At 46.0% G+C, this 23,914-nt stretch overlaps 1 protein-coding gene across 1 annotated transcript; it reads right to left on the reverse strand.

Annotated features, from left to right (window-relative positions):
• Positions 1–447: 447 nt before the first annotated feature.
• On the reverse strand, positions 448–23,352 carry nherf1b (NHERF family PDZ scaffold protein 1b). Its single transcript, XM_068727933.1, has 6 exons — positions 22,378–23,352; positions 8,886–9,059; positions 6,487–6,640; positions 4,451–4,494; positions 1,872–1,991; positions 448–1,786 (listed from the first exon to the last, which is right to left on the reverse strand). Exons 1-6 carry the CDS (start codon positions 22,951–22,953, stop codon positions 1,649–1,651), a joined length of 1,206 nt encoding a protein of 401 aa, XP_068584034.1. The 5' UTR covers positions 22,954–23,352; the 3' UTR covers positions 448–1,648.
• Positions 23,353–23,914: the final 562 nt, after the last annotated feature.

Genomic DNA, 23,914 nt, shown 5'->3' on the forward strand with positions numbered 1-23,914 from the left:
TTTCTATGGGATGGAACTTGTTGCACCTCTGATCACGGATCACTTTTATTTTACTTTAACGGATGAGTCAAAAGGTCAACGTCGTCACGTTAAACCGGCAATAATTCAAATCTTTGGCCACTTGGGGGCAGCGGACGACATTCATCAAGTCTCTGTTTCATCATTATGAGACGTCATGTGATCCACTGCTGATACACACATATTACGCTTTAACTGAATATACAGTCAGACTGTTATACTACATATATTGAATGCTGTGTGTGGTCATTCATAATTGATGAAACAAGTTAAGATATATCAATGATGAACTGTGTGGAACAACATCGTATTGCCTCATTCAGATTCAGATTATTATTTTTGGAATTATTGAGTAAAAGTCAATGTTCATGTTTCAATAGCACTAAAGATTTGAATCTTTCCACACACAAACTGAATAACAAACCGACCTCATGTTGTGATGACGGATTTATTACAGTATAGAAATCACTCACTTCTTACACAAGCTACAAAAAAAGCCCTCTTCATACAATGAAATCATTACCATCCTCACGACTAACGGCGTAAACAAATGCATCAAATCTAGTGAAGCACGGACGTTCTTCTAGAAACACATCGTCTCAAAGTCACACAATTATTGTTTTTAAGACATTGATAGAAATGTGTAAAAAAATCTAATTTCTCAACGAGAGCAATACAAATTATTCCAGACGCTCAAAGTGTGACGCGATGGCAAAGAGAGGACGGCACAAGTTACTCATTATAAACTGTGGTTCACATTTAATAAAAGAGGAGATCATCATGTATTCAGACAAAAGTGTGGATAAATGGACATTTCATTTCAAAGCGTGGAATTTATCTCAACATTTTAAAATAGGCATTACACATGATATATATACTGTGTATATATACACATACAATATAAGATCATTCTCTTTAAAACACAGTTCTTTCCAGTTTAAAGCCATCAGTTCATGTTCGGAATTATTTTATGAGGGAAGAAATGATGTTTACCTTTTTGTTTAACGTCACAAGAAATGACTTTATCGTGTGAACTGGATTCTACTCAAATACAAACATGACTGTTCAGTCCCTACAAACTAACACAAAGTTAAACTAGATTTACGATGAACTGATTGTCGGGCTGGTTTAACTCCTGCTGTTGAAGACACTATGATGTTTTAAATGTTAGTAGAAATAAAAAATAAAAAAAACAGACGGAGGAGGAGGAGGAGGAGGAGGAGGGTCATTAAACTAAACATAACAATCAACTCCTCCTCCTTTCCACAGGCACCAGACTCTGGCCAGCAGGGACTGTCAGGGTCCACACACACACACACACACACACACACACACACACACACACACACACACACACACACACACACACACTTTCAACATGGTCCAGTTCTCTTTCATTGGCATGAGCATCTCTCATTGTTAGTTTCACATTATACATATTATTATATATATATATATATATTTAATATCTGGATTATATATAGTAGCATGAAGAGTAATAATGAAGAATAGTATATTTTACAGAACGCCTTGATTTGTCTGATGCCGATGGTTAACCTGCTCTTTTAATGTCTCTGTGACGTCTCTTTGTAAGAACCCCTCTAGAAGGTGTGTGTGGGGCTGAGGGGCCCTATAGGTTACTGAACAGTTCATTCTTCTTGGTCCAGTCCATGGGGGGGGCTCTCTTGTTGGAGCGTTTCTGGTGGGCGAGCTCCTTCACCTGCTGCAGGGACATGTTGAGCGCTGGGATGCCGTCCGCGATAAAACCCTGAATGGTTAAAAAAAAAAGCGTATTCCATTAGTTACACTCTATGTTATGAAATCCTCCGAGGTGGTTATTCGCTGAGACGTACCTCGGGTGGGGTGTTGGTGGGCGGGGTTGTGAGCGAGGCGTTGGACGAGGCGTTGGACGGAGAAGGACTGACGGACAGCTTTGAGTCCCTCTCTGCCTCTTTGGCCCCTCTACCATTCACCTGGGAGCACAAGCACTCAGCATCAGCATCGCTCCACTATCATACTAACGAATCATTACCTAGACATTCATGAATATGATCAACGTTTACTAGAGAGTCACATTTCAACAAGTGTGACTGCTTTTTTCTTTTTGGTGATGCAGTACCAGTCCTTACCACAGGGGGGCAACCTTGGATTTTAGTTGTTTTTTTCTATTGAGTACAAGTTAGAGGCAGCTGAGAAGTTGTAAACATGTTTTGTCATCTGGGAATCACCAATAAGCTGGATTTAGTACATCTGTTGGCTTTCCTCAGATTATATTCGTAGAGAAGGCAAAACTTTTTGTTTTGTAAGAGTGGTGCGATTTGAGAAACTCTTCCTGCTTCTCTTTCTGGTTGAATTCCAGCCTATTTCCTGCCCTCTGTGTTTTTTGTAGCCATTCGAATGAGCTGCAAAGGTTACAGGATGAGGCATTTACGTTTCTGCAGCCTCAGCATAATTATCAGTATGTTATACGAGAGGATTTTTAACCCACTCCGACCCAGGACCCCTTTAAAGACGGCATCGTTTAGCTCACAGACAACTTGTCCCTGACCTCTCACCTCCCCTCCCCTCTCAGCTCTACCACCCTTTAACAAGAGTCTGTTACGCAACAATACGAGGAACAATTAACTTCCCTGCAGCCCGGTCCAGGCTTCACTTTGCATATTTGGCCAAACGCCTGAGCGGAAGGCAGCCATGGGTCAGAACAGTAGTCTCTCTAAAGTTTGTGCTCTGGTGCCTTCATACAAGTCTGGAATGATTTCTTATCTTATCAACACTGATTTACATACAAGTCTAGTGTGTCTACCTGGGAACAAGACACTCTGGTAACCTGAGAGACTGTCAAAAAGCATTCTTGTGGGGTTAGAAAAGCACACACACACACACACACACACACACACACACACACACACACACACACACACACACACACACACACACATTGGAATACACACTGTAGGATTTCAAAGCAAAAGTTTTGACATTTTGGGAGTGCGCTTATTGTCTTTTGAGAAGGTTGATACCTAAGCTACGTAGCTTAGCTTAGCTTAGCACTAAGACTGGAAACAGGTTAAAACAGCTAGTCTGGTTTAAATTTAAACAACAATTCTGTTTTTTAAGTGCTGGACTATTTCTTAGCTGATAGCTGCAGCTTCCAATCCTTTTTTTTGCCCCAAACAGCTAATGTACCAACTGTACAGACGTTAGCTGTAACGTTAATAAGCTAGCTAGTAACGGATGATTGTGGGTTGTTTCAGCTATTTCCCTCTGGTCTTTCTTTTTCTTTGTATCTCCTCACTGTACGTTTATAAAGCATGATAATGAAGCTCCTGGATTAGCATGAATGTTTCTTTTGAGGTTAAAAGGTTTTGAAATCGAGCAGACGTATCTTGGCGTTAGCTTGCGTCACCTCGTCTAACGATATCTTTCTATTTGCTTTGTGTGGAGTTCACGTTGTGTCCGAACACACCGTTACAGTTTCTGTACGGACTCAACAAACAAGATATATTGTATTAGTTAGTGAGCCTTAGAGGTGCTGGTTCGACAGAGCCAAGCTAGCTGTTTCCCGTGTTTCCAGTCTCAATGCTAAGCTAAGCTAACCAGAGGGGATCTGTACCAAAGCCTGTAGAGTATATATGTAGGCCAGGACATCTTTCATTAAATTTGTAATTTGACACGTTTCACCTTTGTGATTTAAAATTGCAGTCGGCCACATTGCAATTTTTCTGCAGCTCTACAAGACAACGAACAAGGGTTTTCCGAAAATGTCGAACCCATTATTCCAGTTAGTGAGTGAGTGCCTTTGCCTCCTACAGTAAGTGGTGGCCAGTGTGTCTCATTGGGATTACGCCCAAATACTTGAGCAGGATTAACACGAAGCTGCTACATTCTTCATGCCTCAGCTTCTAGTTTTAATGTACCTTTAATACAATACTCTCTAAACTGTGGGTCAAGGAGGATTTTAATGTTGAATACACAATCCATCCTTGGTCAAAACACTTTCAAATAGTTCAAAGTTAATGGGGTGCTAGCTGGGTGGGGTTTTCCACACAGCACCGTACAAAGAATGCTGCAGAACTTTTAGACAATCACAGGAAAGTCCGTTCGGTACACGTCTCTGTGATTAATAACTAACTTCAGCAGCAGCGTCTCAGTTCTCTGATGTGGCGAAACCACACCTGAATGCCAAAATGCTGCGTGTCACTTTGAAGAGCTACAGAGTATTCAAAGCCCAAGTATTCTCGTCCTCCACTCTGTGAGGAAGGAGAAGGGAAGTCTCCGCTGTGGGGGAGACCGACGGCTCTTCACACACTTCAAAGTTCAAATCTCACTTTTGGCTTCGCTCTAAAGCAGATCTCCAAACCCAGTGATAGCTTTAATCCTGCGTTTGTCTCTCTTGTCTCTGTGATATATTTGCCTACTGGTGTAATCTTACCTTCTCGTCCATTCCTCCATTAATGACCGGCTCAGGCAGCGGACCTGTAGGCATGAAGATGACACAAGAATCATTCATCGGAACTCCAAAAATACACCTCTTCCTCCTGCCTGTCAGAGCTAATGTCACTCCATGAAGACCTGTTTCGGTCCTGCACCATCAGCTCCACTCTGCTATAGATCAAGAGTCTCTCTGCAGCTCACCTTTCATCCCACCAGCACTTACTCTGTTACATGGGGCAGGTATGAGCAGATCATCTATTATTCACACATGGTTCATCCTCTGTGGGATGGTGCTCATCCTGGTCCTCTATGCATCCACAGAGCCTCCACTTATCAGCTGTAATGGAACGTTTCCCTGCTGCTTTTTCCTCTTAACAATGACTTTGCGTGTCGCCATGTTTGAACCCAAACCTCACTTTTGAGAGGTGGTAACCTCAGACAGACATCATCACAGATATCTCTTACCTTCCATCCCTCTGATCCTCTGCCCCCCAAAAAAACGTGTCTCTAGCTAACGGTGATTATTACTGGAGACAGCAGAAGGTCCTCCAGAGTTAATCTGAGATTGGAGTCCTCCGCGGGTCTTTTGCTGTGCGTCCCTGACTCTGAGAGGAGCCTCTCCAAGTCCCCAAATACAGATCTGGCTCCGGGCTGAGAGGCCACTTGGAAGCGTAGCGCCTTGGAAACCAAAACAAAGCGAGCTCAGAGAGAGAGGCTGTGTGAGCCTGCGTTGACGTTAAGAGTCGCTGTAGGCAGGTGCTCTCTGAGTGGGCAGCATGTGAAGTGCAGGCAGTTACCTGGGAAACACCTCGCTGGAATCTGTTCCCTGTGGGGCCTTGTTATTCTTAATCCTGGACTGAAACACTGGAAACTATGAAACATCTGCCCCGACGAGCTTCACCGCACATAGGTACACAAGCTTTTTAAATAGATCTAACTCATTTATCAATAATCAACTGGGAGCACTGGGAACATTCTTGAACCATTCACAAATATCTACAAAATATGAATGTATTTCCTCTGTCAAGGACACAGAGGGCAGCCGCTTTACCCCTCGTTCACAGTCCGTTGTCAAGCTGGCAGCAGCATGTTTACATGAGGGGTCTCATGATGCAGAGTGGCACTCAGACGTTTGTCCTAGAACACCACACACACACACACACACACACACACACACACACACACACACACACACACACACACACACACACACACCACCTGCCTGGAGGATCTTTTCCTGTGGAGGGACAGCCCTCAAACACAGAAACGCCACATCACAGGCTGTACTAGGGCTCCCCCCGGGGGCCGTGGCAGGTACAGCAGGACCTGTGTCAAGTCAAAGTGCCTTTGAGCAAGGCACTGAATCTGCTACAGCTCCTGGGATGACCATATCTGACCTTTTTTTTTGTGGAGAAAAGGCCACAAAACAACGAATCCCTTGAATCAGTCGTGCATTCATTCATTGCCCTCTGAAATAGCAGTTTGACAAAAAAGTCCAGACAATGGTCCTCTTATTAAATATTGTGCGGAGCTGTCGGCCATATCTCGTGGCAAGCTCCATCTGCTGATGAAGGCCACAAGGGACAAGTTGAAAGATCCCAAAATGATTATTTTCCAAGTGTTGCTGTGATGTTAAACTTTTGTGAGCGAGAGATCTGCATTGAAGCCGTTACACTTTATGAACCACACTGTGATCTGTCTGATCTGATCTATTTATGTCTAAAAGATTCACTTTTAGGTGTGGGGGGTGGGGGGCAGGAAGTGGCTCAGCGTCTCCGTCTCTGTCTACGTTTCTTGGCAGAGAGAGAAAGAAAGAAAAAAAAAGCCATACAGGATGGAGCGAGCCACACAGAGAGATAGAAAGACTTAAAGGAGGAGAGAGGAGCCAAGAGACTGGTAATCTCTTGGAGGAGAGAGGAGGAGGAGGCGACGTCTCGTCTCTACAACTCGTCTATAACTGCGACTGACGAGCTGACTGCAGTCGTTCACTCCTCTGAGTGACGGTGACGTGGTTCTGTGTGCGTCTCCTCTCACCAGAGAGGTGGTCCAGGGCGGGGGCCACTCGGCACCTCCTGAAGAAGGCGTCTGTGTCGGGGTCCACCACCAGCAGACGGACCTCCTTCCCACCGGCTTTAATGGCGGCCACCACCTCTGAATGCGTCTTCCCTTCTGCTGACAGACCGTTCACCTGGGGAGAGGAACATTGTTTTAGTTTTAGATTTCCACCAATGGATAGAAATCCTTCAAAAAACAAAAAAGGTTGCTATTGTTTCCTCTTGTCTTTGTTCCCACAGAGAAGTGAACAAACTGTTTTATCACTGTCAAGGATTTCTTTCTCAATATTATCACTGTGTCTGCCAGAGGCTCCAGGGCAGGAAATCCTGTGTCCACACACACACACACACACACACACACACACACACACACACACACACACACACACACACACACACACACACACACACATTCCTTCAACAGTGTGCTCAATAACAAACATTTTGATTTGTTCTTTAAATCATTCGTTGAGCATCATGGTGGTACCTGACTGTGTGACACTTTAACTCTGAGGCGTACAGTAGCTCAACATGTCAGGTGGCTCACTCCCACGCCAGCTGAGCGTTCTGGGATTAAATCACCATGGGAAAGCATGTGAGAAATGTCTCAGAGGGTGTGTGTGTGTGTGTGTGTGTGTGTGTCTGTGTGCGTGTGTGTGTGTGTGTGTTTAGGTCATAGGGTGGACCTGCATGTCTAAGCCAGTCCCACAGAGGAAGCTGGACAATAGCTGCTTGGCCAGTAACAGCAGAAACAATGGCTGTCCGCTCCCCACAAAGCTCTGCTCCTCAGTGGGTGGTGAGGCTGTCTGGGGCCCTCTGGGGCCCTCTGGGGGACTGAAAACCCCTCGCTAGACTCTCAAACCAGACCCCAGCCTCTGTGTTAATCCCTCTGTCCTCTCTCTCTGTCCTCCTTCTCTTCTGATTCTTCCTTTTCCTTTATTCACTTAGGAAGTATTTGTTAAAATACTGTGTGACTCATGTTGACACAAATGAATGACTCTTGTTGCTTCTGCTGGCTGAATAATAAGTGGAAGTACCGTATGGTTGTATGATATTACAACCACAAGGTTTGTAATATATTTTAGAGCAAAGGTTTCCCAAACTTGTCCATCCCCAAAACAGCGTTAGTTTATGACGGGGCCACAGATGTAGAGCGATCTGGATACAGATACAGAGGATACAGAGGATACAGAGGCAGCGCCGCCTTCATTCCTATGAAGAAAGGGTCTTTTTCGGCCTAATGGCGTCACGCGATGGACCAAGAAGCTGTGATTCCACCGTTTGGCTTCTGTGTAAAACTTTCTTCAAAGCCTTCCTGAGGGCTTGGCCAGGGCCTCCTTTTGGCAAGATGTCTTAAAAAAACAACAACACTACGCGTATGATTGAAAATGAGTGTTAGAGGACACTAAAATGTGGTGTGGTAGGCCTAAAATCAATGCATAATAGTATTAAAGTGCCTATTTTAATGACACACTTGCTGTTTTTTCACCAGACTTGTACGATTTGCTTATTTTGAGCTTCTTACGCGTGATCTAGAAATTGCAGTGATTCACGTTGTAATTTGAGTTTTTGTTGAACACACATGTCTCTCTAGTGTAGGCCAGCCGTACGCCCACAACAGGAGGTGTGCAGAGCAGACCCCAGACCAGTTAAGCAGCTGATTATTCCGGTGCGAGGCTGCTCACAGCGACGGTTACACCAGAGTCCTGTGTGTGGATTTGAGACCCCACACAGCGGCTGCTGGTTCACAACACATTCCTCGACCAGAAGACCTGCTTCACTTACTAATGGTGGATGTGGATCGGTCACATTTCTTTTCCCTTTTTGTTTGTATGTAGTTTTTAGACTCGTCCTAGAGAAGTATGAACCATCTTAATCTATGTTTTAAGACCTGATATTGAGCATCATTCATTGATGGCAATTATGCATCTACCAGCATCATCTATTTTAATGATCGTAGAATTCCTTTGGCAATACTTTGGGTACGTTTTCACACCATATAACCAATGAATTAGTGGAGCACTAGGACGGCATGAACAGAAAATAATACTTTATGATGTAAACAGGCTTCCTCTCTCTCACCCTTTTGTATGGAGGTGATGTCACACCGTTCTTCTTTATTTTTATCCCTATAGAGCGGAAATATGGTCGACTAATCAAGACGAGTATTTCTGTGTAACTCTGTTTAGTTACTTCTGATAAAGATGACTCTGTTTAGCACAATTATTAAAGACGTTATAAGGTAAATTACCTTAAACTGCCGGGGACTTACCAAGATTTTGGAGTTTCTGAACTATAAAATCATCTCACCAGAACAATAATAAAGTCTGTCTCATTGCACTGGGTTACTGCCCTGCATGGGGTCCCTTGTTAAAGTACCTGGACTATCCTGTCCTTGGACAGCAGGCCTGCCCTCTCTGCCGGAGAGTCTTGGTCCACCGCTCTGATGTACTGGCCCGGCCGCGCCCGCTCGCTGTGCAGGTTGAAGCCGTATCCGCTGGGCCCTCGCCGGATCACGCAGAGCCGTGGCCGCAGCTCGGCGCACAACACCTCCTGGAAGAGACCCGAGGAGACAAAACAAGAGACGGCGTGTTGATGACACTTTGATGTGACACGCACCTACAGACCAGAACAACAGCTTTTTTAAAAAACCCACCATGGGTTCAGGGAGAACCAGAGGCACAAAGATTACGGAGAGCTCCAGTGAGTCGTTAACCATGAATATGAAGCCGAGGTTGAACATACAGGTGGCTGCTGGTGTGTTTTTTTTAAACAATCATGTGTAAAGTGAGGCCGCTGTTGGACTCCATGTGACTCCAGACCGCTCGCCAGGAAGGAAGAGGGTCTTGGAGGCGTGTGATTGGAAGTCTGTTGGGAAGGTTTGCGGAGAAATTCGGGGAGGGGAGGCGCTGCTCCGGCCTTGAGGAAGGGACCGGTTCCGGTGTGGTCCGCTCCGGGCTCCGAGGAGGACAATGGGAGCCGGGCGCTGACCTCTGACCGCCTCCCCTCGCCCCGTCCCGTCCAGCCCCACTCTGGGATAGCAGGAAGAGTGAGAACTGTATTGTCATCCAGGGAAAAAGGAAAAACTGCAGCTCGACTCCAGAACCTCCCTTCCGCTGTGTGGAAGAAGTTCTTTATTTAGAAAAAAGGGGGGTTTTAATGGCCATCAAAGAGGTCAGAATAAGAAATAATGGAGACGCCGCGCTGGTCGGGACAGTCTCAGTCAGTGTGACCAAATGTGACCCGACACTCCCTCCACATCAGAGTGGCCGTGTGCTCCCCGCCTTCTGTCAACTGTACGCTGGAAGACAATGAAGGACCTCTATAAATAAGTCCGACTCACTTTCTACAGACACTGGCAGGAGGCTGATTGATTAAAGCTACTTCAGAACATCATAAAAGAACTGCGGACATGATTAGAACCGACTCAAAACCTTTTCTTCGTTGTAAAACTTGACACAAGTGGTGAATGATTGTCACTTTGCTGTGTTAAGTAAGACAATTGTTTTGAGCTAACGCCCAACCCACCTCCGCCAAGAATCAACTGTTCTCCTTTTTTCTTTTTGCTCAGTAAAGCACCTTGAAAAGAAAGAAAAACACGCTTTTGTAAACTTTGTGGTGGCTCCAAAATGAGAGTAAGTGGTGCTTTCAAAACTGGGAACGTTCATAAAAGTCATGTGACGTAACAACAGCAAACTGCACACGCCTCACTCTCTGCAGTTTGTTTTTCACCTCATCTGTTGGTTCACTCTGACAAACAAGCGTTCTTAAATGAGGGATGGGTTGCTCTTTCATTCAGGCTTCATTCTGCAGAAAAAGTGCCGCCTTAAGAAGGATGGTTGGACATTTTGGGAAACACATTCCATCAAACGTCCCTTTACTACAGGTCCTTTACCATGACGTGTAAATGTGTTCAACAAAAACATAATGGGAAATACTACACAGTGTCACACACATGCTCAGACTACGGCCGAGCGCGTTGAGGCTCAAGACGAATAGTTGTCAAAAACACATGATTTGTTGGCGCTTCACCGCGCTATTGGAGCGCTGACAGCAGTTGGAACCAGCTCATCTTGGATTTGCAGCTCGTCAGCTTCAGTTTGTAGCTTCACGTCACCGGCTTCCATTTAAAAAAGACGCTCGTAGTGTAAAAGCAGCATAATGTGTCCGAGTCCATCCGGAGCCCGCTGAAGGTTCCTCCTGCTCATCAGCTGTGATGAGAGCCCTGCAGCCACAGCTCCATCATAATGGTAACTGATTACACAGAAGTCATCGTCTCTGATTGCACCTCCTGCACTTTTTCAAGTGTCACACCCAGACTTCAAGAGGGACAACCGTCCTTTATGAGTCCTTTAAATGTAAAAGATGCAATCCAAAGTACAGACTGAACAATCAAGGATCATGTTTGTTCTTATTACTGACCTTCACTCTTCTGAAAGCCTGAAATTACTCTTCTATAATATCTGTGAAGCATTAAAGCAAAGAAGGAGATTCATGCAAAGCACTCTCCATGATCTGTAGTTACTCCGCTCTTGTGTTAAACAGCCTAAAGCAGAAGGAACACCGAGGCTTGAGGCGTCGGGCGCTCTGCTCTGGCTGACGTTAGGAGCCCCGGTGCGTTGACGGAGAAGCTCTGGCAGCAACAACAGAGAAGGGTTTGTGTCGGAGAGGAGTGGAGGGATGAAGAATCTCCACGCAGCTCTGAAATCTGTGGAATCTGCTGAACACACACAAGCCAGGACTACTTGTCAAAATGTGTGTGTGTGTGTGTGTGTGTGTGTGTGTGTGTGTGTGTGCGTGTGTGCGAGTTCTCTATAACGTTTACAACAGTCAGTTGCAAATACACGATGTTGGGAACATCGTAGACACGGCCGCAGAACATTTATGGGACGTTCTGTAATTAATGAGCTGAGATATCTCCTCCACATGGCCTCATACTCAACAGGTCTTATCTGCTGTGGAACGACACACACACACACACACACACACACACACACACACACACACACACACACACACACACACACACACACACATCACAGCGGGTACAACTACATATTTCTTTCAGACAGGCTAAGCTTTTGGCCCGGGGTTGATCCAGGAACATTTGTATACTTCCTCTAGGGATCTTTATTTAGTTTAGAGAGCTTCCCAGACCCTAAAACATCTGCACGCACACGATATGTGGAAGGAAAACACGGATTCATTCATCTCCTTGTGCTGCTTCGTCCGATTTAGTTTTGGTTGTTGTTAACCTACAACAAGGATGTAAAGCGATAGCTGACCTGTCCACCTGTAAACATTGAGGACAACATCATCTCACCCGTTTAAAAGTCCTATCCTCGCTTGGGGATCACTTTAACTTCAACTTTAATTTCTCCAAACAGCGATAAAGGGCATCGGGTAAATAATCTGAACTCATTGTCTTTGTATCACATCATCTTTGTGTTGTGTGAAAGGTTACTCTCGGCCCTCAAAAACAGCGGTTGGAGGTTGACCTCTCTCTCGGTGACACAAACTTTCCTTTGAGGAGGGAAGTGTTGAACAGGAACTGTTGACACATCTTCCCTCAATATGCTTCCCTCTGAGCTGGCTCAACTTCCTGACATGAAAGAGAAATTCAAACACAAACCCCCCCCCCCCCACCCAACATATGCACAGACGTACTATGTAAGTATGTGTATTTGACATCAAGGATTAGCTGTATCCAGCAAAGGCCGTCTATAAGAAGTGGACGTAGTCACCCTGAAGCCGCCCACTGATTGGTGGACTGTCCTTTTAGTCGTGGAGCCTTGAGTTCAGCATTTTGACTGTGTTGCTGTCTTCTTCTTCTTCTTCTTTTGCAACCAGAAGTGACACCAGAAGGGTGGAGACACCAGAAGTGATCAGAAGTGACACCAGAAGGGTGGAGCCAAGTACAACGGTCTGCTGAGTAAGACATTTATAGGACAACCATAACGTTACAATTAACTTTCATGAGCTGATAACACGCTGTGAGACAGGGACAACGTGACGGTAACAACCCGTCAATCTCAAGGTAGCCCTAAGGCACACTCTGCTTTATTTCACTCTCAATGGGACCGTCCACTACTAAATGAACATCATGCTGTATCAAAGGAGACTTGAAACTAGAGATCTGGACCATAAACTCAAGTTTACAAATCAATAAATCAAGTGAGAAGTAGAGTCATTTTCCCATAGATTTCTATACAATCAGACTTCATTTTGCAACCGAAGGAGTCGCGTAGAGAATGCGAGTTTAAGGCCCTTCAGCATTGGCTTCACTTTGTAGTCTTTATGCTAAGCTAAGCTAACTGGCTTCATCTTTAATGTACTAGAAAAATAACGTGTATTTCCCAAAATGTTGAACTATTCCTTTAAATGGTATCTGAGTCTCTGTGTCATGAAGGTGCATCCGTCTCTGTTACACCGTCTGTCGGACAGATTTCCCCGTGAACCTTTAGCGGTTGTTTACATTTTGAATATCGGCACAATGTGTGCGTGCCGCTGTGTGAAAACCTTTTAATCTCACTCACCATTGGGACGTATTGTGTCGCCGTACATGTATACTTTGTGTCGTGACACCATTGTTATTCTCGGATGATGATGTATTGTAATACGATGCCCGGGCCCTAAAACGCACGCATATCATTTCTGCGAACTATTTGTTTTGAACGGAGTTTTTACAACTGAGTTGATCCACTACGTTGCTCAGCAGCATCCAGTGTAAACAGATGTAAACACAGAGGCAACCATTAACGCTGGCCTGGGTGAAAACGGAGTTAAGTAACACCGGACGGCCCAAATAAAGTGAAACCTATTCCTGTCGTAATTTATAGAAAGTAGCATTAGAGACGTTTTTTTTTTTTTTGCACTTCACTCCAATGTCTGCTGCTGTCAAGCCTTTAACATACGAGTGTACTTTCTATCTGCGCTGCACAGACTGTGGGAGGCTGTGGCGACTGCAAATAAGCAATCGCCTTGAATACCAATCGCTCCGAAAGCAAAACAAAGGGCCCCATGTTAATATTCTCAAAACGCACTTCACGGCTGTCTCGCTGCATCTGCTGCTCCGGCACGGAGCTTATCTCGGAGTGCTTGAGAGCTTACAGGCTCCCCCAGACCAGAGGCTGATGTACGCAAACCTGTTTTTCAGACTTGTTTCTGGTTCTCCTCAGGAAGCTGCTTTAATTCATAGATAAGATACCGAGGAGGCGACGTTCAACTTACAGGCCTCTTGACGTGGCTGCAGCACCCCGTACTGCATGTTAGGGGAGCTCTCATTGCTCTAAAATTATTAAAAAATCTAAATCTTTGACCGATCCATAGAGCCGCGCTGCTAGTGTGTTTAAAAAAAACCTGATCAAATGTCAGCATGTACATTCATACAGCCTCACAGGAAGAGTCCTCGTTTCTGCCCTCGAGGAACCTGCAGGTGAGCGTCTCAACAAGCCAGATTGATTGATTTGCATCTTCTAAACCTTCTCAGGGAGTTTTTAAAAAGGCAAACCAAGTACCTCCATCATATCCATCCGTCATGTTTATCACCCTCCGACTCTAGCCGCCGCAGATTTACATCTGTCGGGCTCTCCTGCTGATTCTGTTTGACAGAGGAGCGCTGTGGCTGCGAGCGTCTCTGGCATGGAGCGAGCAGCCACTGTGTGTGTGTGTGTGTGTGTGTGTGTGTGTGTGTGTGTGATGCCAGAGGCTGCAGCTCCGCCGCTCTGCATGCCAGTTGCTTCATATTTTCCCCGTGCTTAGCCAGCGGACCGATGTGTAACTACTGTACAGAGGACATCTATGACTGAGGGCTTCCTGCACGGCTCCGGTTCTCTGACTCTACTGGTCTTTTAGTTAAAGTAAAGTATAATGTCCCGTGATGAAAGCTTCCTGTAATGATGCGGCGTCACCTCCCTGATGCATTTCCACTGTCTCTCCGGGCGTCTGCAGATCATTAAGTGAAACACTGTCACACTCAGCTGCTCTGTCTTCTACAGCGGCCTTCGCTTTCATCTTCGCGTGTCACTCCTTCTCCTGCTGCTTACTGCTTCCCTCCATGTTGCTCTAATAAAAGAGGGCAGCTCCCCCCATGACTCCAGCCTCTTTGATCAGCGTAAAGGATAACGCTGCCAGGCATTGTGGGTACTCAGTGACATGACGCGTCTTCGCCCCCCCCCCCCCCCCCCCCCCCCCCCCCCCGGTCCTTGTGATTGTCATGTTTAGTGTCGGACGCAGATAAACGGCCTCAAGGACAGACTTCACGATCGTTTGACGTAAACCTGGTTTCCCTTTTAAACCAACAAAAGTTTTTTTTAAAGCTCTCCGAGCGTTACGGAGCGCACCACTCTCTCTAGTCAGAACGGGGGTGTTGGATTTCATGCTGGACCGTTGAACCAGCTGCGAGGCAGGCGGAGGAACAAAGCGCCCCACTGTCCCCCTTCCATTTGAGGATGGGACAAACTGGGCTCTACAAAAGACACCAAAGAAAGGTTCTGCTGAAGGTTCCCGTTACAATAGGCTCTTTAGGGGGAAGGTCTGGAAATAGAAAAAGTAATGTCAGCCATCACAGCAGGGGTGCAAGCACTGATAAGACCGAATGAAGAGGCCTCGCCGTCGCTTTAGGGTCTTTAAAGTAGAGCGAGCAGGGTCTGCTGTTTCTCAACGCTCTTCATCTTTAGTTCGTCGGCTCTGCAGCCTTCTTTAAAAAAAAACAACAAACCACACGACTGCATCAGATTCAGCCCGACGCTGACTGACAGTTTTGTCCTATCACAGTCAACAAGTTTTATCTCCTCAGCCAGTCTTCCTGTCCCCGACCCTCCACCCTCCACCCTCCACCCTCGCAGACCTGAAAAAGCAGCACCGGCTCCACGGCCTCTCACACAAGCTTTCAAGTTTCTGTTTCTAAAATGCAGTTAGAGGAAGAGGGGAAGGTAATACAGAAACATTGTGCAGAAGTGACAACATGACCACATCATCCGATCGGCGCCATGTGAGCTTTTCAGTCGGGGGCTAACAGAATGAAATAATTTAGCGTCTAATCGTAGATGTTACACTTTTAATTCAAGAATGAGCCGTGGAGGGGAAAAAAACATTCCTCATGTAGCTCTTCTCCTGTGTGTTTGGACTTGAGTCGTTTGGGATTGTTTCTCCACAATCACAGACACTTAAAGGCGTTTAGCAGGGACAAGATATCGAGCGTCACCACTCAAGACGAAGCCATGCCCTTCAATCAAAACTTCAAATCAAATCTCTTTTCTGTTGTGATTGATTCTCCTTATGAGACTGCTAAAGCTATTCGTCAGTCTTCCCCGTGCTTGTGAGATGAAAAATGATGAATAGCAAAAGACAAAGGGAATAGAAATAAGAACAATATTGATAGTGTGAAGAAACGATAGCAGGGGATATTATAGATAAACATTATCATCATTGTGGGGATGGACTCGCTTTTGGAGACGGAGTCAAGTGGTCTTTTGAAGAGCTGCATGTTTTTTTGGCTCACCTGCGTTAGCTTCATCTCTCAGCACTGGAGGATGCAGCTCGGGTTGTACTTACAGCTAAATGCTAACGTTAGCGTGCTATCATGCTGATGTTAAGCAGACACATAGGTATGTTTACCATGCTCAGCATCGTACTTTAAGCATGCTAACAGTTGCTTGTCAGCGCTAGTTGATATTTGTTTTTAGAACTGATCTGTCCTGCATGTTCTTAGTTTGGTAGCGTTTAGTCTAAGTACATTTGCACACCCACACTGTACATTCACTCGCTCTGTCTTGGTGTTATGGCGTCTGTGTGTTGTACGGTAGGAAGGTAGGTGGTGGATTGGGAGGGGGGGGGGGGAGTCTATTTCAGGGCGAGCAGCCAGTCACTTCCCCCCCACCCTCCAGCAGGGCGCGGCCCTCCGGCTCATTGTCCGGCCGGGGTGGTGAACCTACAGCAAAATGGAGTAGGAACTGGAATGTGGCTTTGTGGAGCCTCTGTCCCGAATCCCATGAGACCCAATCACCAGCCCCCCCCCCCCCCCCCCCCCCCCCCCCCCACACACACACACACACACACACACACACACTCACAGGGTTCAGGTTCCACCCCTGACCTGGGCCACAGTGGTGCTGTTGTTTGGCCTGACGTCACTGAGAGTGCTACAAGACAACACGTCATTGATTACTTGTTGCTCCCCTAATCAATAGAGCAGTTTAATGCTCTCCTTTCTTTTGCTCAAGACTCTACGCTTGTGCCTTCTGGCGGTTTATGACATTTCAAACAGTTTCACTCATGAACTCGCCCCTGGTGGCCCGTGAGGGTTTAAGAAGCTGACCGTGAAATGTCGACGTCTCCGGCTGAAATCCGGTCGCAGACCTTTTGTTGCATGTCCTCACCCTGTCCTCCCAAACCGCCTCAAGAACGGTTCCAAAAAGGGCCTAAAGCACCAAGGCTGAGCACACCATGACGGTCGACAGATGTTGTGATGTGCGTGACTGTGTTGCAGACACACCGGTGATACTTTTTGTGATAGTATTGTGTCATGTGTGGTGGTGACTCCTTAAACAATATTAAATATGAGAGTGTGGTTTGCTTTATCATAAACAAATAGGTGCAGCGAAACTTCTAAAATAGACAAATCTTTAAATTGAAAGAAAATGAAGCCCTGAACTCACAGCCCAACGATCAACAAAGAGAAGCGACACGCACACACTCACACACACACTCACACACTCACACACACACACTCACACACTCACACACACACTCACACACTCACACACACACTCACTCACTTACATTAACGTGAAAACATCCACATATATTGAAACATATACAAACGCATCATATGACCAAACGCTGCATGCGGCATGTCCGAGTGAATCATGGAGTACATCTGAGCAGACAAACACTTCTTTACCCAAACACAGCCTGAACAATACGTGGCTTTGTCACAATGGCTTCAATGATAAGCAAACCAACAAACACAGCTGGAGACACTGTTTACTTTCAGGATTCTGTGTCTGCTGCTGGAACGACACGCTATTCAACCAGTGTTGCATTTGACTGATTATGTATCCTGTTTTCCTTGCAGGGATTTAGCTGCTCACACACACACACACACACACACACACACACACACACACACACACACACACAGAGAGAGAGACGGTGAGATCTTGAACCTTGGAGCTGTAGTTCAGCTCTCCTCCTACGAGCTGCAGGAACTTCTGGCCACAGTGGTGAGAAGAATTTGAAGAAAAGTTGGCAACCCGTTCTTTGTTAAAGAGCGGCTGATATCAGCGGCAACCACTCAAAACCAAGTTGTTTGACTGCGGAGTGATACGTTCGACTAACCCCGTCAACGTCACTAACAAGTAGGCAAATTGATTCGAACCAGATGATCTGAACGCTGGTCTAGACGGACAATTCTACGTAAATACAAGGTGACTAAAAATGCCACATTCTCAATTTCGGCAACTAAAAGCTGAGTCCTAGCAGCTTAGTAAAGGTTAGTGTTGAGCCCTGAGAAGATCAAGACGACGGGCGGTGTGTGTGTGTGTGTGTGTGTGTGTGTGTGTGTGTGTGGGGGGGGGGGGGGGGGGGGGCAGCAGCATCTTCCACCAACAACAATGACAGGAAACCAGCTCAAACGTCCCGGGGTCTGTGCACAGGCCGAGAGTCCCAGAGCAGACCGGCGGTAGGTGTGGCCGTTTGTGCCGCTACCGCACCACAAAACAAGCCTTCTAACGTCTCCTCGGGCTATTCCTGAAGGCATTACATCACATATGTCATCACGTACGTGCGGACGGTAAACTCCTGTCCAGCTCGTGATTCCGTCTCATGAAGCAGATGTGACGGCAGGCGCACAGGAATGTCACGCCGACGTGACGTTACAGAGACAACAGCGGGATAATCTGGCGCTGTTTGAACGCAATACAAATATAGACCCAATGGTCCCACGCGACAGATTCAGCATGATTTGTTGAGGGAAAACACAGTTAAAGGACCAACGCTTTCTATGGAAAGCCAAAGCGTGTGTGGTGAGAGCAGTGGAAGCTCTTTAATAAGCGGGTTTGATGTGAATGTGCCTCAGATTAGAGGCTCAGATTAGAGGAGGACACAAAGACGCCTCCTTGTCTCATTCCGGGCCTCTAAACGGCGTCGATGCAGTAACTTCACACACGTTCACACTCTCCTGGGATCTCATCGAGGCGCACTCAATTTTCATCTGACACCAGCGCTCTCCCTCTCCTGTCATTAGTGTTTAAAGACGAGAGTTATGTAAGACTCCCAAAAAAAACCCACTTCTCACCCTCACACTCTCTCTCTCTCTCTCTCTCTCTCTCTCTCTCTCTCTCTGTCTGTCTCTCGAATCTGAATGAATCACTGAAGGAAAAGCAAAGAGCAGCTTGGTGAAAGAAGAACACATTTTCATGGGTTTAACTGCAGAATGGTTCTTTACAGATGAGTCTCACATTTTATAGAGTTAACTCATTTGTTTCAATAATGATCGACGAATCTATAGTGGGATCATTTGCTTTTTGTTACTGCTGAAACAATTGGTCGCTTCGTTAAAAATGATTTTAATCATTCAGCATCTGAAATATGTTGATTTTCAGTTGTTCTCTGTTATGTCGTATTTAAGTGGACAGCTTTGGGTTTTGGACACAATAAGACATTTTAAGATGTCTCTTTATTTACATGATTCCCTGTTATTTTAAGGCGAAACAATTAATTAATCGTAACAATTACTGACAGGTTAAATGATGAGTCCACATTGTTTCTAGTCTGTGTAACAATAACAGGACAGGTTAATTAAAGAGGTTTCATTCCTCTAATTCTTATTGGCCAGAACAAGATCCCCTCATGAACGGAGGACAAAATTCCCAGACTTCATTTAGAAAAATATACGCCACAATTCATTACCGCACTGCACGGAACTCATTGTAATGATTTTCATACGTTGGTAATAAAGGCCGACGTCATCTCGGCCACAAATGCAAACTTGTTCCCACGAGATTGTTGTGGATGAGCTGATGGATCTTTGGAGTACGAGCTGAGAGCGACCGCTGCTACCTCACTGCCTCAACAATAGCAGAGTCAAGATTTTACTGCCTGGTAAACAAAAAACAGAGACCTTTGGACCACTGATGTTTGTGTGTGTGTGTGTGTGTGTGTGTGTGTGTGTGTGTGTGTGTGTGTGTGTGTGTGTGTGTGTGTGTGTGTGTGTGTTTTGTTCCACGATGACGTCAGCAGCTTTTATTTTCTTCCCGGGCCACGCTCCATGTTTTGACCCTTCATCACTGCTCCTTCTCATTTTGTCACACCTCCCCCTGCGCTGTCTTCACTTCCGCCTACCTCCATCCTTACACATGCATACGTTACACATGCGTTGCGCGCACACACACACACACACACACACACACACACACAACATCAGTGTAACCACGGCAACCGTGAGCAGGTTTCCGGAGAAGGCGTCGCTCTTCGAACCCTCTTTTGTGTCGTTTCAAAAACTGAGGCCAGACGGGCGGAGTGCAGACGTCAGTGTGACTGCTGAACCAACGCTGTGTGTGTGTGTGTGTGTGTGTGTGTGTGTGTGGGTGTGTGTGTCAGTGTGTCACTGGCCGGGCCACAGGGCTTGGGCACAGGAATGCCGGACAGGATGTTGGGAGAAAAATTCCAGAAAGAGTGGCGTCAGTGCAGAGAAAGCCTCCCTGAGGTGTCTCCGACTGTAACATAGAGACATCTATGTAACGTCCCTCGAGTCCAATTTACACCCTCACACCCACTCGTGTGTCCTCTGTCCCCAGGTAACTGGTGCAGCCTGTGAGATCAGTTCACGTTAGAGAGACTCTGGGCTCACTGCTCAGCAGGATCTGGATCTTTCTCTCCAAATGTCAACAGTTTGTTGAAATATTAAAAAAACAACAACCAAGAGGTGAAAATGATTTTGTTGCTGCTGTTGTTGTTTCAACGACGCTCCCCTCTGTGCTGCACTGACACAGCTCCATTGAGCCGCCTGAGTATCCAGAGTAAACACGGGAACAAGCAGCAACGGTGTGATCAGCATCACTTTTCCTTTCTACCACCACTGAGGGCGTTCTTATAACTTCAAAAATGGGAAGATAATAAGCAGACAGAGACGTTCTTTGTGCAATTCAACTAGTATTTAAGTACAAATTCACCCAAAAAACATCTTGTTCCAGCTTCTAAAATGTGAATATCGGTTGTTTTCTTTGTCTTCTATGATAAAACATTTGAACTGTTGGTCATACGAATAGACGACGTTTGACGATGCTGATATTTTAAGGACATTTGATGTTTTTTTTCCCCATTAATCAATTATGAAAATAATTGTTAGTTGCAGCTCTAATTTCACCTGTAATGCAGCTCGAGCTCAATCAATTAGACAACAAACTGATTATTGATCAACTGTTCAATCGGCAACTATTTTGACAATGAATTAGTCGTTTAGGTTGTTTAACAAACAATACTTCCACATTTTCAAAGTCAAAGTTAGTCTTAATATCAAAACAAGACATTGGAAGAGATGTCACATTGGACACTGAGATTAAATCATGATTAATCAAACAAGTAAGGACTTCATGAAAATAACTAATCACCCAACTTCAACTTCTAAAGGGTACGGAAGACATTTTGGGAAGGATGCTCACCGGTGCTATGTGCGTGTTTGTATCTGTCCAAAGGTAACACAATCTGCCTAGCAGGACATCTAAAGCTCAGTAATTCATAAACACATTACAGTCATCATACTCGTTATTCTCATGCATCTCGTTTATTTAATCTGCATAAAACCAAAGCATCCAAACAACCTCAGAGCGATATCAACCTTTTCTCATCTAACTCTCGCAAAGAAAGCAAATAAGCGTATCATATTTGACACAAATATTCCAAGTTGTATCATAATATTACATGAACCAAACACCATATCTAGATTAATCTCACGACAGATACCACGTCTGTATTCATATCTCTCAAACGGACTCATCGTCACTTTTCCATTAAGTTCAAAGTGTTAAACACGTGCACTGAACATCCTGGTTATGATTCCACCGTTATTACACTATGAGAAGCTTAATAATGTGGTTATTATTAAGTAATAACCACATTATCCTATCTACCATCACATAGAGACAGAGTGGAGCTGCACATGAAGTTCTCCTTTCCCACCTCCGCCTCCGCCTCCACCTCCAGCAGACTAAAGCACCGAGCAGCAGAGCCGGACTCAGACAGAAACACCCTCAGGGGGGGTAAACATCCAGGATGCAGCAGCGAGGGGGCACAGATGTTCCAGACTGGAGGGGGAACCTCTTCTCCTCGAGTGCTTTTTAATGAAGCCCACTGAGTTCACAGACAAACACGGGAACACACACACACACACACACACACACACACACACACACACACACACACACACACACACACACACAACAACAACAAGCGGCCACTGCGGAGTGACAAAGAGCCCATAATGTCTCACAGACCGAGATCAAAGGTTTGACAGTAATGTATTTAGTGGGACTCATGTTGTGGAGATGGAGGAGAAGAAAGACGCTGCTTCCTGTTGTTTGTTGTGGACGGTTCAGCGATGCCAGATATGTGTTATGGTGGTTTTCTAAAGGAATGACACAGCATGCCTTTTCAAAACACGTCACAATATTTGAGAGGAAGATGTTGAGCAACAGTTTGAGGTTTAAAGAAGACGGAGGAAAGGGGGGGGGGGGGGGGGGGGGGGGGGGGGGGCACCCATTCTCTCCAGGAGACCACACTCCCTCAGGGACGCATTCAGTGGCTGTAATGTTATAACGTGTAGCTGGAGGAAAGGACTCAGTGCAGAAACTTGTTTTTAACTTTGACTCACCTTCTCAGAGTTGATGCTCAGCTTTTTCTCCACGTGCACGTGGATTTCTCCGTTCCTCTCCGGGACTGGCGTGGACTCCCTGGGTGTCCCGTCCCTCTCCTCCTCCTCCTTCACCTCATCCCCTTTGGCGTGCCCGTGCCGCTGATCCCCGTTTACCGTCCCGTCCGCGACCCCGTCCTGCTCCACCACCACCTCCTCCGCCTCCGCCTCCTCCTCCTCCTCGTCGAAAGGGAGCGGGATGCCGTCGGCGACATACTCCTTCAGACACTTCATGTTGTGTTTCTTCAGCAGCTGCTCGGTGTCCGGGTCCACCACCACGAGCTCCAGCCGGCCCACGGTGGCTCGTATCCGGGACACGACCTGCTGGTGGCTCTCGTTCTCCACGTCCTCCGCGTTCACGAACACCAGCCGGTCTCCGGCGTGGAGCCCGGACGTTTCTGCCGGGCTGTCGGGCTCCACTAACCGGATGAACTGGCCCGTCTTACCTTTCTCCCCGTGGAGGTGGAAGCCGTAGCCGTTGTCCCCTTTCTCCAGCGTGCACAGCCGCGGGCGCAGATACTGGCTCTTGCTCGGCATGGTTCAGGCTCCACTCGCCTTCACGCTGCTGAAATGCGTCTCTAGTTTAAAGTGAATATAAGAGCTGTGCAGGATGCTGCTGGGGAGCGGTGTGTGTGTGTGTGTGTGTGTGTGTGTGTGTGTGTGTGTGTGTGTGTGTGCGCGTGCGTGAGTGGTACCCCTTCAAAAAAAAAAGCACCCAACCCCCGCCCTCTTGGGGAGATTAGTCCGTGGGAAACGGTTCTCGTGTTTGTCCCACTCTGTGGTCCACCTACACTCACGAGTCACAGTCTGAGTCGGTCCTCACACTTTGTGTAAATCCTCACTGAGACTCCTGCTATCAGACGGCTGAGGTCCTGACCCGAGGACTGAACACAGGTCTGCTTAGACTCACAGCTCCGCCTCAGTGTGCGACCAAAAGTAGAAGAGCCGCTCGGGAAGAGGGAGGTGCGTTCACGGACCGGCCCAGCTGGCAGCCTCATGCAAAGTAGAGGAGGACCGGAGGAGTGAACACAACCCGACGCTGTCCAGGAAAACGAAGATGATGATCACAGGACCAGATAGTGGATTTAAAAGAAAAAAAAGAGTGCCCCCCCAAAAAAAACTTTATTGATTCCCATTTTTTCCCTATAGTTGTACCTTTTTATATATATTTATATTTTTATATTCCCCCACATTTTGCCTTATATTTCCTAAATGAGCAACACTTTTCACATTGTACACTTTTGAATGGTCATTTAGCACAGTTAATGATCTGATACATACTGTATTTATTCTCTTTACCTCCTGCTATTAAAAGCAGTACATAATATAACTTATAGGTTAATTTTCACCCATGAATAATAAAGTATCCATCCATCTATTAATATGTTTAGCCAGAGGGACGTAGATTACAATGTGTCTGTCTGTGATATTCCACAGTGATTATGTTGTGACCTTTACTAACATTTCATTAGTGTCATTTCCCCCTGTGGTGCATAAA

This window comes from Cebidichthys violaceus, unplaced genomic scaffold (assembly GCF_023349555.1).
Source record: "Cebidichthys violaceus isolate CVI_PGR_0920_01 unplaced genomic scaffold, fCebVio1.0.p SCAF_40, whole genome shotgun sequence".
Taxonomy (NCBI): domain Eukaryota; kingdom Metazoa; phylum Chordata; class Actinopteri; order Perciformes; family Stichaeidae; genus Cebidichthys; species Cebidichthys violaceus.

Bases quoted from the DNA above. Each gene is read 5' to 3' on its own strand.
- nherf1b (XM_068727933.1), bottom strand. From the start codon at position 22,953: ATGCCGAGCAAGAGCCAGTATCTGCGCCCGCGGCTGTGCACGCTGGAG. The intron at 9,060-22,377 runs GTGAGTCAAAGT...GGTCTCTTCCAG, and splicing joins TGAGCATCAACTCTGAGAAG to GAGGTGTTGTGCGCCGAGCT. The intron at 6,641-8,885 runs GTACTTTAACAA...TCCTCTCCCCAG, and splicing joins CCAAGGACAGGATAGTCCAG to GTGAACGGTCTGTCAGCAGA.